At 49.9% G+C, this 17,105-nt stretch overlaps 1 protein-coding gene across 3 annotated transcripts in view; it reads right to left on the reverse strand.

Moving 5' to 3' along the window:
* Positions 1-17,105, reverse strand: part of LOC119977753 (D-amino-acid oxidase-like) — a 70,224-nt gene that overhangs the window by 14,430 nt on the left and 38,689 nt on the right. For all 3 annotated transcript variants that reach the window (XM_038819135.1, XM_038818992.1, XM_038819063.1), the window contains one exon: positions 14,810-14,908. In XM_038819135.1, the coding sequence (XP_038675063.1) occupies positions 14,810-14,908 (99 nt within the window). The remainder of the gene's footprint in view (positions 1-14,809; positions 14,909-17,105) is intronic.

Below are 17,105 nucleotides of genomic sequence, written 5' to 3' on the forward strand. Positions count from 1 at the left end.
TGCATTTAGAGCAAGACAGCTAGTCTCACTTTAATGTGCAGATTCCTGAGTTACCCAAGGCATGGAATCAATCTCCTTTGCTACAGGGACGTTAGGTGACGCTGTTCAGTACTGGCCTCCACGAATCTCGGCCTTTTGGCTAATTTCAAGTGTAGGAGCCTTTTGTCTCAGATCTGGTATGTCTCTCTTGTGGGGACCATGAATTGGATTCAATTTGAATTTGAATTGGTTTTTGGAGCAGGCAAGGAGCTGGATCAGGGGTTCGCCCCTGACCACACTCTGGGCCCTAGCTTTGTAACTCAGAAAACGTAATTAAAAACAACTGGCCTCCACGAATGGGGACCAGACGGCATGGCACTCATGGGGAGTTGGGCTGCCCAGGGGTTTGAAGGTTCCCCATGTGCATGCCCTTTTGGCAGGGTGGCACCCTGGCAGACTGGGCACTCTGGCAGTGCCATCTGGGTGCCAGCCTGGTGGTGCCAGCTTTGTGGTGTCAAGCTAGCATTTTTTGCTTGGGTGTGATCGAGTTGGGGGTGCCCTGCATGGGTTTGGGGGGTGCAGGTGAGGGCCATGGACCACGGTACCATTGCGGTTAGCACAATTGCTTCACAGCTCCAGGGTCCCAGGTTCGATTCCCGGCTTGGGTCACTGTCTGTGCGGAGTCTGCACATTCTCCCCATGTCTGCGTGGGTTTCCTCCGGGTGCTCCGGTTTCCTCCCACAGTCCAAAGATGTGCAGGTTAGGTGGATTGGCCATGATAAATTATCCTTAGTGTCCAAAATTGCCCTTAGTATTGGGTGGGGTTACTGGGTTATGGGGATAGGGTGGAGCTGTTGACCTTGGGTAGGATGCTCTTTCCAAGAGCCGGTGCAGACTCGATGGGCCAATTGGCCTCCTTCTGCACTGTAAATTCTATGGTTCTCCCACTGTGCGTTGGGGCTGGGGGGTGGTCGGGGTCTCTTTGAGGGCCCTTTGTTACACTGAGGAGTTCCCAAACCTATAGTTCTACCACGGCAGAAAGAGTGAGGTAATGGGTGAAGGAACCGGAAAAGGAATGAGTAAAGATGGAGGAGAGTTCCTGCATTGGGACACCCCAGAGCCCTAGTCACAACCCCTCCAACCAAGTACTCGAGAAGCCCAGTGTTGGTAGCCACAATCCGAACATGTTATCAGATGAGACACTTCGGCCTAACCGTGGGAGAGGCCACATCCGGAGGGAGGCACAGACAGAGGGAGCTTTAAACTTGAGAATTTGAAGCATAGTGGGAATTCAGTGCAGAGCAGGAGGAGGTGCTCTTTGCTTTTTCTCCCTGCTGTGTAACATTAAATCTTCAGAGAGGGGTCTTTCCCTGCTGCAACGGAGGCTACAAGGAAGAGAGCTGATTGGTAAGTAGTGGGTAAGGTCGGTAAGTATTTACAACTTTTAGCACTTATAGTTTGAAAATACATTTTGTGGTTTATAATCTGTTAATACATCTTAAATGTTGCCATCGTGCCTGCCTCCACCACCTCCATTGGCAACACGTTCCAGACACCCACCATCCTCTGTGAAAAACATTCCCTGCACATCTCCCCTAAACTTCCACCTCTCACCTTGAACCTGCGCCCCCATGTAATTGAGTCTTCCAACCTGGGAAAAAGCTTCCTACTATTCACCCTGTCTATGCCTCTCGTAATTTTGTGAGCCTCAATCAGTTCTCCCCTCAGCCTCCATCTTTCCAACAAAAACAATCCGAGTTTATTCAACCTCTCCTCATAGCTAACACCCTCCAGACCAGGCAACATGCTGGTAAACCTTCTTTGCATTCTCTCCAAAGCATCCAAGTCCTTCTGGTAGTGTGGCGACCAGAACTGCACACAATATTCCAAATGTGGCCTAATTAAAGTTTTATACAACTGTAACATAACCTGCCAACTCTTGTACTCAATGCCCCAGCCAATGACCAGGGGCTGGTTTAGCACAGTGGGCTAAACAGCTAGCTTGTAATGCAGAACAAGGCCAGCAGTGCGGGTTCAATTCCCGTACCAGTCTCCCTGAACAGGTGCCAAAATGTGGCGACTGCGGGCTTTTCACAGTAAGTTCATTGAAAAATACTTGTGACAATAAGCAATTATTATTATTATGAAGGCAAGCATGCCGTATGCTTTCTTGACCACCTTATCTACCTGCATTGCCACTTTCATGGAACTATGGACCTGAACGCCCAGATTCCTCTGCATATCAATGCTCCGAAGGAATCTGCCATTTACTGTATAAACGGAGGTGGAGGACAAATGCGAACAGTATCAGGGAGGCTGGTCTAACCACCCCCACATGTTCTAGGCCTGCCTCAGCATTTCCAGCATTTTCTCTCTGCCTCAGACTTGTCGGGTTCTGGACGACCTTCTTTGAAACAATGTCCAAAGTTGTGGAGGTGAAGGTGGAGCTATGTCCAAAAGTAGCGATATTCAGGGTCTCAGAGCAGCCAGAACCCTTTTAGGGGAAGGGGGCTGACACCCTAGCCTTTGTCTCCTTAATCGTCTGCCGAAGAATCATGCTTGGCTGGCAATCGGCAGCACCACCCAAAGCTGCAGACTGGCTGTCTGACTCAGAATTCCTCCACGTGGAGAAGATTAAATTTGCAATCCGAGGGTCGGTAGTGTGCTTCCGCAGGACGCGGACGCCTTTCCCAACTTGTTCCAATACCTGTTCATAGCCAGCAACCAGTAGAGCGAGGGAGGAAGAGGCGGGGAGGGGGTGGGGAGGGGGAAGGCACAGATGAGCCATAGAATATAAAGGAAAAGGAAAGGGAGGGGGGAGGGAAGGAGGGTTGGGGGGAGGGGGAAGGATGGAAAGGAGGGGGTGAAAGCTCATAAAAAAAGACCTTGAGGTACAAGGGACAGAGCCGCAAAGGACTGGTTTGGGGAAAACCAGAGTGAACAATAAATAAATAAACACGCCGGTCAATACACGCTCGGGACACACTGGGGAGTATAGCTGAAGTAGTTAGGCCAAGTGGGGATGGGAGGTATAAATATATACCGTGATCTTTGTTTCTGTTTTCATTTTTGCTCTTTGGTCTACCCCTTTTGTAATTTTAATTTTTCCTTGGTTGTTCTTGTTTTGTATTAGGCACGGTGTTGCAACTTGCAACTTATCTTGTGAACTGAAATGTGTAACATAAAATGTGAAAACCAATAAAAACATTTTTTTTTATTGTAGCTTGACACCTGAAGTGAAACCAGATGGTATGACCCACACAATGTCGGGACATTGTCCTTCTTGAGAATCAAAGAAATAAAGGTGGTTGAGATTTCAGTAAGGGAAAATTTTGGGAGTACTGTAGTTACCATCATTCCGTAAGTTTTAGGTACTTATGGACTTCCGGTGGCGGCAATGCGGAGCTAAGCCGCATGTTCGGCAGCTCCCACGAATAACGGACTTTGGGGCTCTTTTCAGGTCCCCCAACGGAACTTCGCCGACGAATCCAGACGTGGGAAGGGGACTGGAGTCGATCCCTACGGTCCTATGGTCCGGGCCAGGAGTGGGGTAAGAAGAAAAACGGTGGAAGCATCCCTGGAAAAGCAGGGGAAGAAAAACAAAATGGCGGCCGGCGGAGGCCTGGAGGAGCTGAGGCAGTGGGCGCAGGAGCAGCAGGAGACTCTGCTGTGCTGCTTCCAGGAGCTTAAGGTGGAGCTGCTGGAGTCGCTGAAGGCTACCACCAGAGAGCTGATGGAGACTCAGACAGCCCAGGGGGCCGCAATCCGGGAGCTGCAGAAGCAGGTCTCTGGAAGGGAGGATGAGGCCGTGGCCTTTGCGGGGAAGGTGGAGATGCACGAGGTACTCCATAAAAGGTGGCAGGAGCGGTTCGAGGAGCTGGACAACCGGTCGAGGCGGAAGAATTTGCGCATCCTGGGCCTCACGGAGGGGATGGAGGGGTCGGACCTGGCGGCCTACGTGGTTGTTGTGCTGAACTCGCTGATAGGAGTTGAGTCCTACCAGGGGCCCCTGGAGTTGGAGGGGGCCCACAGAATTCTGGCTAGGAGGCCCAAGGAGAACGAGCCGCCGCGGGCAGTGTTGGTGCGGTTTCACCGGTTCGTGGATCGTGAGCGCGTGCTCCGGTGGGCCAAGAAGGAGCGGAGCAGCAAGTGGGAGAACACGGAGGTGCGGATCTTCCAGGACTGGAGTGCGGAGGTGGCGAAGCGGAGGGCCGGGTTTAACCGGACGAAGGCGGTGCTCCACAGACGGAGCGTGAAGTTTGGCATGTTGCAGCCGGCGCGTCTGTGGGTCACCTACAAGGACCGGCACCATTATTTTGAGTCCCCGGAGGAGGCGTGGGCCTTTGTGCAGGCCGAGAAACTGGACTCAAACGGAGGGTCTAAGATGGGGGATGTTGTATGATAATGTACTTGTGTTTACTCTGTTTAATGCAAGATGTGGGTTGGCTTTAGGGTGGGTGGGGTGATGTCGTTATGTCTTTTTTGTATGGGTCTGGTGGACGGGTTCGGGCAGGGGGGTAAATGGGGAGTGCGGGGAGCTTGTGGGGGGGACTGGCAATGGGAGTTGCCCTAGAGGGGGTGGGGCTGGGCAGGGCGAAAGCGCGGGCTTTTCTCTGGTTTCCCGCGCTGTGAGATGGTGGGGGCGGAGTCGGGGCTGAGAAGCGCGGGCCGTTGCCGGCTGGTTTTTTTTCCCGCACAAGAGCGGGGGGGGGAGGGGGGGGGGAGGGGAGGAGGAGGGCCTGCTGATGGGCACGAAGGAGGAGGGGTAGTCCCACGTGGGGAGGAATCGGAGGTAGGGCGGGAGTCGCCGGGGTTAGCAGAAGTTAGCTGGCTCACGGGAGTGCTATGAAGGGAGAGGCGCGGCTAGGAGGGGTCCTAGCCTGGGGGAGGGGTTGCCGCCGTGGGGAACTGGCAGAGCGGGGGACGCTGGCCAGTGGTGGGCAGGGGATGGGTTATGGCTAATTGGCAGGGAAGGGGGGCAGGGAGCCCTCTGATCCGGCTGATAACCTGGAATGTGAGGGGGCTGAATGTGTCAGTCAAACGGGCCCGGGTGTTTGTGCACTTGAAGGGGCTGAAGGCGGATGTGGCCATGCTCCAAGAGACACACCTGAAAGTGGCGGACCAGGTCCGGCGGAGGAAGGGATGGGTGGGCCAAGTATTTCACTTAGGGCTGGATGAGAAGAGTCGGGGGGTGGCGATCCTGGTGGGGAAGAAGGTGATGTTTGAGGCGTTAAATGTGGTGGCTGACAGTGGCGGGAGGTATGTGATGGTGAGTGGTAAGCTGCAGGGGGAGCGGGTGGTGTTGGTGAATGTTTACGCCCCAAATTGGGACGATGCGGGGTTTATTTGACGAATGTTGGGCCGCATTCCGGACCTGGAGGTGGGGGGCCTGATCATGGGGACTTCAACACGGTGCTGGATCCCCCATTGGATCGATCCAAGTCCCGGACGGGTAGGAGGCCGGCGGCGGCTAAGGTGTTGAGGGGATTTATGGACCAGATGGGGGGGTGGATCCCTGGAGGTTTGCGAGGCCAAGGGCCAGGGAGTACTCGTTTTTCTCCCACGTGCATAAGGCCTATTCGAGGATTGATTTTTTTTGTCCTGAGTAGGGGGTTGGTTTCGAGGGTGGAGGATGCGGAATACTCCGCCATTGCCATTTCAGATCATGCCCCGCACTGGGTGGACCTCGGACTGGGAGAGGAGAGGGACCAACGTCCGCTCTGGCGCTTGAAGGTGGGGCTGCTGGCAGATGAGGAGGTGGCCGAGAGGGTTCGGGTGTGTATTGAGAGGTACCTTGAGGCCAACGACAACGGGGAGGTCTGAGTGGGGACGGTCTGGGAGGTATTGAAGGCGGTGATTAGAGGGGAGTTGATTTCCATCCGAATCCATAGGGAGAGGGGGGAGCAAAGGGAGACTGAGAGACTGATAGGGGAGATGGTGAGGGTGGATAGGAGATATGCGGAGGCTCCGGAGGAGGGATTGCTGGGGGAGAAGCGTAGCCTTCAGGCCAGGTTCGACCTATTGACTACCAGAAAGGCGGAAGCTCAGTGGAGGAAAGCACAGGGGGCGGTGTATGAATATGGGGAGAAGGCGAGCAGGATGCTGGCACACCAACTCCGAAAGCTGGACGCGGCCAGGGAGATTGGGGGAGTAACGGATAGAGCTGGGAAGGTGGTGCGGAGGGGGGTAGATGTTAATGGGGTCTTCAGGGACTTCTATGGGGAACTGTACCGGTCTGAACCCCCGGTGGAGGGGGGTGGAATGGGGCGCTTCTTGGACAAGCTGCGATTTCCGAGGGTGGAGGAGGAGCAGGTGGAAGGACTGGGGACGCCGATCGAGCTGGAGGAGTTGGTTAAAGGGATAGGGAGCATGCAGTTGGGGAAGGCACCGGGGCCGGATGGGTTTCCGCTGGAATTTTATAAAAGGTATGCGGACCTGTTGGGCCCCCTCTTGCTCTGGACCTTTAACGAGGCAAGGGAGGGGGGGGGGCTTTGCTCCCAACTATGTCACGGGCGCTGATTTCCTTGATCCTGAAGCGGGACAAGGACCCTCTGCAGTGCGGGTCATATAGGCCGATTTCGCTGCTAAACGCCGACGCTAAGCTGCTGGCAAAGATCCTAGCCACAAGAAGAGGATTGTGTGCCGGGGGTCATTCATGAGGACCAGACGGGGTTTGTGAAGGGAAGGCAGTTGAATACAAACGTACGAAGGCTCCTCAACGTTATTATGATGCCGGCTGTGGAAGGGGAGGCAGAGATAGTGGTGGCATTAGATGCGGAGAAGGCCTTTGATAGGGTTGAGTGGGGGTATCTGTGGGAGGTGTTGGAGAGGTTTAGGTTTGGGGAGGGGTTTGTCCATTGGGTGAGGTTGCTCTATGAGGCCCTGATGGCGAGTGTAGCCACGAATAGGAGGAGGTCGGAGTACTTTCGGCTGTACCGGGGGACGAGACAGGGGTGTCCCCTGTCCCCCTTGCTCTTTGCGTTGGCAATTGAGCCCCTGGCCATGGCGTTGAGGGAGTCAGGGAACTGGAGGGGCCTGGTGCGGGGTGGGGAGGAGCATCGAGTGTCGCTTTATGTGGCGGACCCGGTGGGGCGGATGCCGGAGGTGATGAGGATTCTTAGTGAATTCGGGGGTTTCTCTGGGTATAAGCTGAACCTGGGCAAGAGCGAGTTGTTCGTGGTGCACCCGGGGGATCAGGAGGAGGGGATTGGTAGGCTCCCACTGAAGCAGGCAGGGAAGAGCTTCAAGTACCTAGGAGTCCAGGTGGCTGGGAGCTGGGGGGCCCTGCACAAGCTCAACCTCACAAGGTTGGTGGAGCAGATGGAGGAGGAGTTCAAAAGGTGGGATATGTTACCGCTGTCACTGGCAGGGAGGGTGCAGTCCGTTAAGATGACGGTGCATCCGAGGTTTTTGTTTCTGTTCCAGTGCCTCCCCATCCTTATCCCGAAGGCCTTTTTTAGGAGGGTCAACAGGAGTATTACGGGATTTGTGTGGGCGCATGGGACTCCGAGGGTGAGAAGAGTGTTCCTGGAACAGGGCAGGGATAGGGGGGGCTGGCGTTGCCCAACCTTTGTGGGTACTACTGGGCTGCAAACGCAGCGATGGTGCGTAAGTGGGTAATGGATGGGGAAGGGGCAGCATGGAAGAGGATGGAGGTGGCGTCCTGTGTGGGCACGAGCCTGGAGGCGCTGGTAACGGCGCCGTTGCTGCTCCCTCCAACGAGGTATACCACGAGCCCGGTGGTGGCGGCTACCCTCAAAATTTGGGGGCAATGGAGACGGCATAGGGGAGAATTGGGGGGCTCGATGGAGGCCCCGATATGGGGGAACCATCGGTTTGTCCCAGGGAGCATTGATGGCGGATTTCTGGGCTGGCACAGTGTAGGGGTTAGGAGGTTGAGAGACCTGTTTGTGGAGGGGAGATTCGGGAGCTTGGGGGAGCTAGAGGGGAATTTTGTGCTCCCCCCGGGGAACATGTTTAGGTACATGCAGGTTAGGGCGTTTTCCAGGTGGCAGGTGAAGGGGTTCCCCTTGCTGCCCCCACGTGGGGTACGGGACAGGGTGCTCTCGGGGGTGTGGGTTGGAGGGAGGGAGGATTTTGGACACATACCGGTGTAATGCAGGAGGTAGACAAGGCCTCGGTGGAGGAACTGAAGGGGAAATGGGAAGATGAGCTGGGTGAGGAGATTGAGGAGGGGATGTGGGGGGATGCCCTGGAGAGAGTGAATTCCTCCTCTTCCTGTGCGAGGCTTAGCCTTATACAGTTCAAGGTGCTGCATAGGGCCCACATGACTGGGACGAGGATGAGTAGGTTTTTCGGGGGCGAAGACAGGCGTGCTAGTTGCTCGGGGAGCCCAGCGAATCACGCCCATATGTTTTGGGCATGCCCAGTGCTGGGGGGGTTTTGGAAGGGGGTAGCAAGGACAGTGTCGAGGGTGGTGGGATCCAGGGTCAAGCCAGGCTGGGGACTCGAAATTTTTGGGGTTGCAGTGGAGCTGGGAGAGCAGGAGGCGAAAGTGGCCGGTGTTCTGGCCTTTGCGTCCCTAGTAGCCCGGCGGAGGATCTTGCTCCAATGGAAGGATGCGAGGCCCCCCAAGCGTGGAGGCCTGGATCAATGATATGGCGGGGTTCATTAAATTGGAGAAGGTGAAATTTGCCCTGAGGGGATCAGTACAAGGGTTCTTTGGGGGGGGGGGGTTTGGTTCGGTGGGAGGGAGAACTGTAAACATGGGTTTGTGGGATGGGGCGGGTGTTATCTCTTTCCCTTTTGTTGTTTGGGGGTTTTTTTCTCTTTTGTTTGCAGTTGCTTTTGTATTTGGGTGGGTGTTGTTCTTGGGTTTGTACCATGGTTGTTTTGTTAATATTGTTTTGTTGTTTATATTTTGTGAAAATCTTAATAAAAATTATTTTAAAAAAAAGTTTTAGGTACTTATGGATAGGCTTGAGGGTAACCCTTGCATTAAGGTGCGAAACTGGGGAAAAGCAAATTACGATAACATTAGACAGGAATTGAAGAATTTGGATTCGGTGGGGCTGTTGATAGTAAATCAACATCAGACATGTGGGAGTCTTTCAAGCTGCAGTTGATTAGGATTCAGGAAATTCAGGTTCCTGAAAGAACGAAGAATAACTATTGGAAGTTTAGGGAGTCTTGGATGACGAGGGATACTGTGAACCTCGTAAAAAAGACTTGCTCTTGTTAAACGTGACATATTCCTCAATGGCAGAGGAAATACTTTTGAAAAATCTTTTATCTGCTAACAATGCTGTATCCAACCTATATGGAGCCCACTGAGATGGACCCAACTCTAGAACCAAGTCAACAAAGTGTGGAGCATGGTCCGAAATCAAAATAGCTGAATAGCCTGCCCTCTTCACCCAGGGGAGAAGAGATCTACCCACCAGAAAAAAGTCAATCCGAGAATACACCTGATGGACATGGGAAATAAACAAAAAATCCTTATCCCTCGGATGCAAAAAATGCCACAAATCTGCAATTCCTTCCATCTTCTCCATAAATGCCAACAACGCCTTTGCCACTCCTGATGGAGCCAGTGACCTGAGCCAATTTTGGATCTTGAACACAGTTTAAGTCTCGCCCCCAAAATTAGTTGATGTGAATCCAAGCCAGGAAAGGAGGGCAACAAAATCCTAATAAACCCTGTATCATCCTGGTCTGGTGCATTTACATTGGCCAAGGACCACCAAAGCACCCGCTAAATGAAAATGAAAAATGAAAATCGCTTTATTGTCACGAGTAGGCTTCAATGAAGTTACTGTGAAAAGCCCCTAGTCGCCACATTCCGGCGCCTGTCCGGGGAGGCTGGTACGGGAATCGAACCGTGCTGCTGGCCTGCTTGGTCTGCTTTAAAAGCCAGCGATTTAGCCCAGTGAGCTAAACCAGCCCCTGAAGACCCATTGACCATAACATTTCTCCGCTGCGATCTTGGTGGCCAAAAATTTAACTTGTTTATTAATTAAAATCACCTCCCCACTGGCCCTAACATCAAAGTGCAAATGAAATACCTGGCTCACCCACCCCTTCTGCAATCCAGTCTGGTCCCTTAACCACAATTGGGTCTCTGCAAAATCATCACATCAGCACTCAAACTTTTCAGGTGGGCGAATACACTCAACCTTTTCACTGGGCTACCAACGTCTTTACATTCCAGGTGACCATCCGAATTGCGGGCCTCCCACCACTCACCCCCCGACCCGGACTCAGTCATTCCCACCAAAAGAGATTATTTAAAACTACTTCGAGAGCATGGGCATTAGGCCCACCCAAGATAGCCACCAAACCCAACAAGACAAAACCAATAGAAATCTGTAGTCACCATCAGCAAACTAGCCCTACCCCCCCCCCAACCCTCAAACAATACCACACCCAAATTTACATTCCAATAAACACAAAATGAATGAAACTCGCCCAACTAACCCTAACCCCAAACAAAATGAAAACACTAAGCTCATTATCCTAAACCAAACTAGTATAATGAGCTGCCCCCACCACTTCGCTCCTGTTACCTAGCAATCTCTTCAGCTAACAAGGCAGCCCCTACCCAGGGTAAAATTGAAAAAAAACATTCTGCCCAAACTGAAAACGCAAAGTGGAATAAAACCCCTTTAAACATCATATTCCAAACAGGAGCTATATATTCCCCAGAACAACTATAATACAAAAAACAACACCCCTCTTAACATTAAGCCCCCACCAACATCCAACATATTAAACAATCATCCCACCCAAGGACAGAGAAATACATGTATGTACAAGGAACCCCGACAACTTTCCACACCTAATTTCCTTCGCCCAACAATCAAAAACCTCAAAAAAAACATGATCAACTCAACCGAGCCCATGTTCTTTACAAAGGCATCAGCGCATCAAAATAATAGTCCTTCATCTTATAAGTCACTGGAGCCATGCTAGGCACACCACCCCAAACTGAACTTCACTCTTCCCCAGGACAACTTTGGCCTTGGTAAACACTGCCCGCTTCTTTGCCAGTTCATCCCCAATGTCCTGGTAAAGCCTGATGATGTGACCTTCCCACTTAATTTGTGATGCTCCTTAGCCAATTTCAGGACCTGTTCCTTCTCCTGGTAGCTGTGGAAACGCACAATAACAGCCTGTGGTGGCTCATTGGGTCAGGGCCTCTGCCTGAGTGTTCAATGTTTCATTTATTTTTTTTTCTTTTTCATTTCAATGTGCTTGATCCAACTCATAAGAGGTGGTGAATCCAACCTCCCCCACTGTCTTCACAAACATCTTCGAGAAGAACTATGTTGGTGTTGGGCATTATATACACTCCGAGGGGCAACCTCATGTGATTCTCCATATCATCGACCTTGGCCCTCAGTGCCTTATTTTCACTGGCCATCTGGGTGATCTCAGTCTCCAGCAAAGCGATTTGTTCACCGTACTTCAAAAGAACCACTTCCATGCCCTTAATCGCCATGCCATGCTCTTTTACTGTTTCACAGGCCTTTACAAACTTCAATCGGATGGGAGCAAGGTTATCCTCAATTGGTTTACAATGGTCTCAGACACAGCCTCCAGTGTTTCTCACACTCTGGGGGGATTCTCCAACCCCCCCGCCGGGTCAGAGAATTGTCGGGGGTCGGCGTGAATCCCGTCCCCTGCCGGCCGCCGAATTCTCCGGCCCTCCAAAAGTCATTGAGGCGTGAGTCGCGCCACCCACCCCGGAGAATGGCGGGGACCGGCGCGACTCAATGGGCCCCGGGGCTGCCCAAATTCTCCGGCCCGCGGTTGGCCGAAGTCCCGCTGGTTTTTTGCCGGTCCCGCTAGCGTGGATCAGGCTAGTTCCCTTACCGGCGGTACCTGGCGGCGTGGGCGGGCTCCGGGGTCCTGGGGGGCGCGGGATGATCTGGCCCCAGGGGGTGCCCCCACGGTGGCCTGGCCCGCGATCAGGGCCCACTAATCCACGGGTGGGCCTGTGCCGTGGGGGCACTCTTCTCCTACACGTCAGCCGTGTCAGCCTCCGCGATGGCCGACGCGTAGGTGACCCCCGCCCTGTGCATGCGCGGGGATGACGTCAACAGCCGCTGACAGCACCCGTGCATGCACGGACTCTCGCCGGCCAGCGGAGTCCCTTCGGCCCCGGCTGGCGTGGCGCCAAAGACCTTCCCGCCGGCCGGCGGGGCGCAAACCACTCAGACGCCGGCCTGGCCCCTGAAGGTGCGGGCCAACGCTGGAGTGGTTCACGCCACTCCATCCCGCCGGGACCCCCCGCCCCGCCAGGTACGGGAGAATCCTGCCCTCTATTGTCAAGATTCCAACAAGCACCTCGGCCATTATTTGAGTGGCCAGAGTCAGAGGAGCAGTCTCTGCCATTTTCTCCACCGAGGAACCTCAAGAAGCTTCCGAATCCATCGACGAATTTCTATCAGCAATTTTTTTTTGTCCTGCTCTTTCTTGGCATTTCCCTTATGCAAGCACCTTATACCATCGAACTGATGGGATTTTACGTAACAATATTCCTAAAACTGGGCAAAAAGGGCCAAAAAAACCAAGTATCCTGGTGGGAGCCTCCTCGAGTGCGACTTCTCCCTACATGCTCCCCACCGGAAGTCCCTTGACTCCACTTTTATGCAGGGCGGCCTTGAGTCTGTTGAACGCAGCCCTTCTCTTCACAAGCTCTGCACCCGTGTCTTGATAAAACCTAATGTGGCCTTCCCACTTAAAGGCACGGTGTTCCCTCACCCAACTAAAAACTATCTCTTTCTCCTTGAAGCTGTGCAACTTCACTAACAGCACATGCAGTGGATCTTCAGTACGAGGCCTCGGCTGGAGTGTACGATGGGCACGAGCCAATTCAGGGGACATGAATCCACTTTCACCCACCAACTTATTGAACATGCCAGAGAAGTACTCCGTTTGCATTTACTACTGAACAGCAACAGTACACCCGACAAGATTACCACAAGGTTTTCACTACAGTCCTACTGTATTCCATATGGCATTGCAAAATCATTTGAGGGAATTACCTGAGATGCCCTCTACCATTATCCAGTATGTAGATGACATTCTGTTAGCCACTATTAAGGAAGAAGATCATGAAAAGGATTTGCATATGTTGTTAAACCATCTCAGTAAAAGGGGTCATAAAGCCAACATGGCCAAAGCACAAATTGCTCAGAATGAAGTAATCTATTTAGGTCAGAAAATTTCAAAAGGGAAAAGAGAACTGACCCAAGATAGAGCAGAAGCAATTCAAAAAAAACCCACCAATATTGAAGAGCTAAGATCATCTTTAAGGTTATGTAACTTCAACAGAAATTGTATTGACTCATAAACCCAGTTGGCACAACCTCTCTTTGATATATTAAAGGGAAGCCGAAAATCGAAAGAGGAAGTTACTCTTACAACGAACAGGAAAAAGCCTTTAAGGATTTAAAGCAGGCCTTGTGTTCAGCACCTGCCTTAGGCATTCCGAGTAGTGGAAAACCATTCACCCTATTTGTTCATGAAAAAAAAGGATATTTGACAGCTATTTTAACGCAGGATCATGGGGATCAGCAGAGACCAATTGGATACTATTCAGGAAGACAGGACCCAGTACCCCTTGGATGTGGTAGTTGTCTGAGAGCTGTAGAAGCCACATGTAAAACTGTAACAGCAACTGCAGGCATTGTTCTGGACCAAAAATTGATCATTATTACAATAATTCTTATTGTAATAATTCTCATTACAATAATTCTGCGGATTTTTCCAGAGTAAACAATCCGTGGTACTAAGAGGAATAAAATGTGCTATACTCTAATGGGATCCCCCCCTCTGTGTGTCTTGCCCCTACATTATGTCTTTATTTGACCAATCAAAGAAGGAATTAAATAAAAGTTAGTGAACATTCTCTTCCACCTCTCCTAAAGGTGCCATCTCCTTCAGTTGTGCTGTTCCATAAGCACCAGCCGTGCTCTTGTGCAACTTACTCTTCTAGTTGTTTAAAAAGTTAGTTCGATGGGATCGATGGGCGCATCACATTTCTCATTATAATGGTTAGCTTGGTTCTGTTGCACCACTCTCACCTCTTGAGACACTTGTAGCTCATTCTCCACTAAGATTTCAGCATGTCGTCCAGGCTATCACTTCAGTGCAGTACTAAAGACTTGCTACTTTTCTAGAGAAGCTGTCTTGTAGATAGAAATTCCTCTTGGGTGGTGAGGCAAAATGGACGATATCAGGTCTGTAGCACCTGACATTCTGTTCCATTGCAGTCAATGAATTGACGTGTCAGGCTCTGCATATAACAGGAGGGAAAACCCTCATCTATTTAGGCGGAATTAAAAGATCCCCAACACGATCTGATCTGAAGAAGGCACATGTTTTCAACATGGCCAACACTTAACCTTGACCAACACCATCTAAAACTGGTTAATTGATAGGTTACCTCTTGGCTGTTTGTGAAACCTTGCTGTAAACAAATTGGCTGCCGTGCTTTCAAACAAAACTACAATTCAGAAGTAATTCATTGGCTGTGAATTGCTTTGTGATTTCCTGACGATATAAAAGGAACTATAAAAAACAAAGTTCTTTCTTTAATAGCACAGAAAAGCTTAATTAAGCTTAGAAGCATAATTATTGGTGTATTTAATAGATATTTTGAATGTGGCTCTGATAACTTTGACAATCCGGTGCATGTATCATAAGCTGTAATTAAGCAAATTAAAGAAAAATATTCCTCAATGATTGTAGTGGAGTGCAACTTCATGTTTGATGCTTTATTTTAAGTTTATCTCACTCTTCCTCATCCTGTTTGTTTTGTTCACCATTTTAAAATTTTATTACTTCTGCTTTCGTATCATACCTCAAATTTCTCTGCTCCTGCATTAATGGTCTGTCGTTCTATACGAATCCTGTTGCGACACGGTCGAAGTCCAGTCCAGTCTTCAACTATCCTGGCATTCTACAAGAAGTTAATTTTTTTTAATGTATATTTTTATTAGTGTTTTCCATTTTTATAAATAATGCAATAAACCCTCAAAACTGGTACAGTGCAATATAAATGCTTCTGCATACATGAATAAAGAAAAAAACAGGAGAACGTCAATACACTTAAAGTTAGTGCCTCCAACCACATAATGGATAAGGTAGAGAATAGAGGAGAAGAGGATAAGGCTATGTAAATGTGGTAATATGATGCACATCTTCACGTATACCAAACAAAACAGTGCCACATAACTTATGGAAAACTTTGTAAGAGCAAGTCAGACACAACGAAACCTATAAATTTGAGATAAGGTCCCATACTTTTCAGAATGCATACAATTTAGAACGGAATTTGGAAGTTAATAACTCCATCGTGATACATTTCACAATCATTTTATGTCAATTTTGTACTGAAGCATACTTATCGCTAATCGAGAAGCAGAGGATATTCTTCCGAGCTGCAAAGGTTAGGATATTATAAGTTTTTTTTCCAATAACGTTGATGATTCTCCTATTCTGCACTGCAAGTTCTATGATGCTATGATTCTATCTGGGCCCCCCAGAATTTGGAATAAATGTTCAAATTTTTAAGGCCATGCCACGTATCCTCTCAAGCTCTTTAAATACACCAAACCAGTAGTATTAAATTCTAACACAGGACCACACACAGCGTATGTAGTCCCCTCCACTACCTGGCACTTTAGGTACGTTGAGGATCTCAAGCTTGGTGTGATATGCAGATGGTGTAATATTTTGAACTGAGTCTCCTTCATTCTATTACAGACTGAAATCTTATTGGCTTATTCCCATTTATTACCCCAGGTCTCCCCATCAATATTGATTGCAAAGTCTTTTTCCCAAAACCAGAGCGTTCCTAATATATACACACAGGATCTAGGACACAAAGTTTCATGAACTTATTAACCGCTTCGGCTCCGCAGAAGTCAGGAATTTTTTCCACCACGGAGACTGAAGCATCAAATGCATAGCTGTATTATGACGGATAAAGTCTCTAAGTTGCAGATATTTTTAAAAGGAGTGTCTCGGGATATCAAATTGTTTGCATAGCTGCTCACAAGATTACAAGGAAGTACCAATAAACCTGACTCCCAGCCTTCAAATACTTCTAACTCTCCAGATATCAAATCCATGGTCCATAAGACCTGGAGGGAAATCCGGGTTGCCCTGAATGGGAGAGAGAGCAGAAGTTAATTTTAATCTCCCTTCCAACTGACAGACCATCCTCCATGCTCTAAGACTATTGACAATTATAGGATTCTCGCACTTGGCAGACATAACCTTGAAATCACTGTAGAACAGGGCCTGTAAGGAGTAAACAAACTCGCCACTTCAATGACCGGCCTAATGGAGGAGGGTCATCTCTGACCAATCCCTTATTTTTGGATTGGATTGGATTTGTTTATTGTCACGTGTACCGAGGTACAGTGAAAAGTATTTTTCTGCAAGCAGCTCAACAGATCATTCAGTACCTGGAAGAAAAGGGAATTAAACAAAATTCAAGAAAAGACAAGAAAATACATGAGAATAGATAATAGGGCAACACAAGATATACAATGTAACTACATAAGCATTGGCATTGGTTGAAGCATACAGGGTGTAGTGTTAATGAGGTCAGTCAATAAGAGGGTCATTTAGGAGTCTGGTGACAGTGGGGAACAAGCTGTTTTTGAGTCTGTTCGTGTGTGTTCTCAGACTTCTGAATCTCCTGCCCGATGGAAGAAGTTGGAAAAGTGCCGAATTTCCTTAGTTTCCTGAGGAAGTATAGGCGCTGTTGTGCTTTCTTGGTGATAGCGTTGACGTGAGTGGACCAGGACAGATTTTTGGTGATGTGCACCCCTAGGAATTTGAAACTGCTAACCATCTCCACCTCGGCCCCGTTGATGCTGACAGGGGTGTGTACAGTACTTTGCTTCCTGAAGTCGATGACCAGCTCTTTAGCTTTGCTGGCATTGAGGGAGAGATTGTTGTCGTTACACCACTCCACTAGGTTCTCTATCTCCCTCCTGTATTCGGACTCGTCGTTATTCGAGATCCGGCCCACTATGGTCGTATCGTCAGCAAACTCGTAGATGGAGTTGGAACCAAGTTTTGCCACGCAGTCGTGTGTGTACAGGGAGTAGAGTAGGGGGCTATGTACGCAGCCTTGCGGGGCA

The sequence above is a fragment of the Scyliorhinus canicula genome, chromosome 1 (genome assembly GCF_902713615.1).
Source record: "Scyliorhinus canicula chromosome 1, sScyCan1.1, whole genome shotgun sequence".
NCBI classification, from domain to species: domain Eukaryota; kingdom Metazoa; phylum Chordata; class Chondrichthyes; order Carcharhiniformes; family Scyliorhinidae; genus Scyliorhinus; species Scyliorhinus canicula.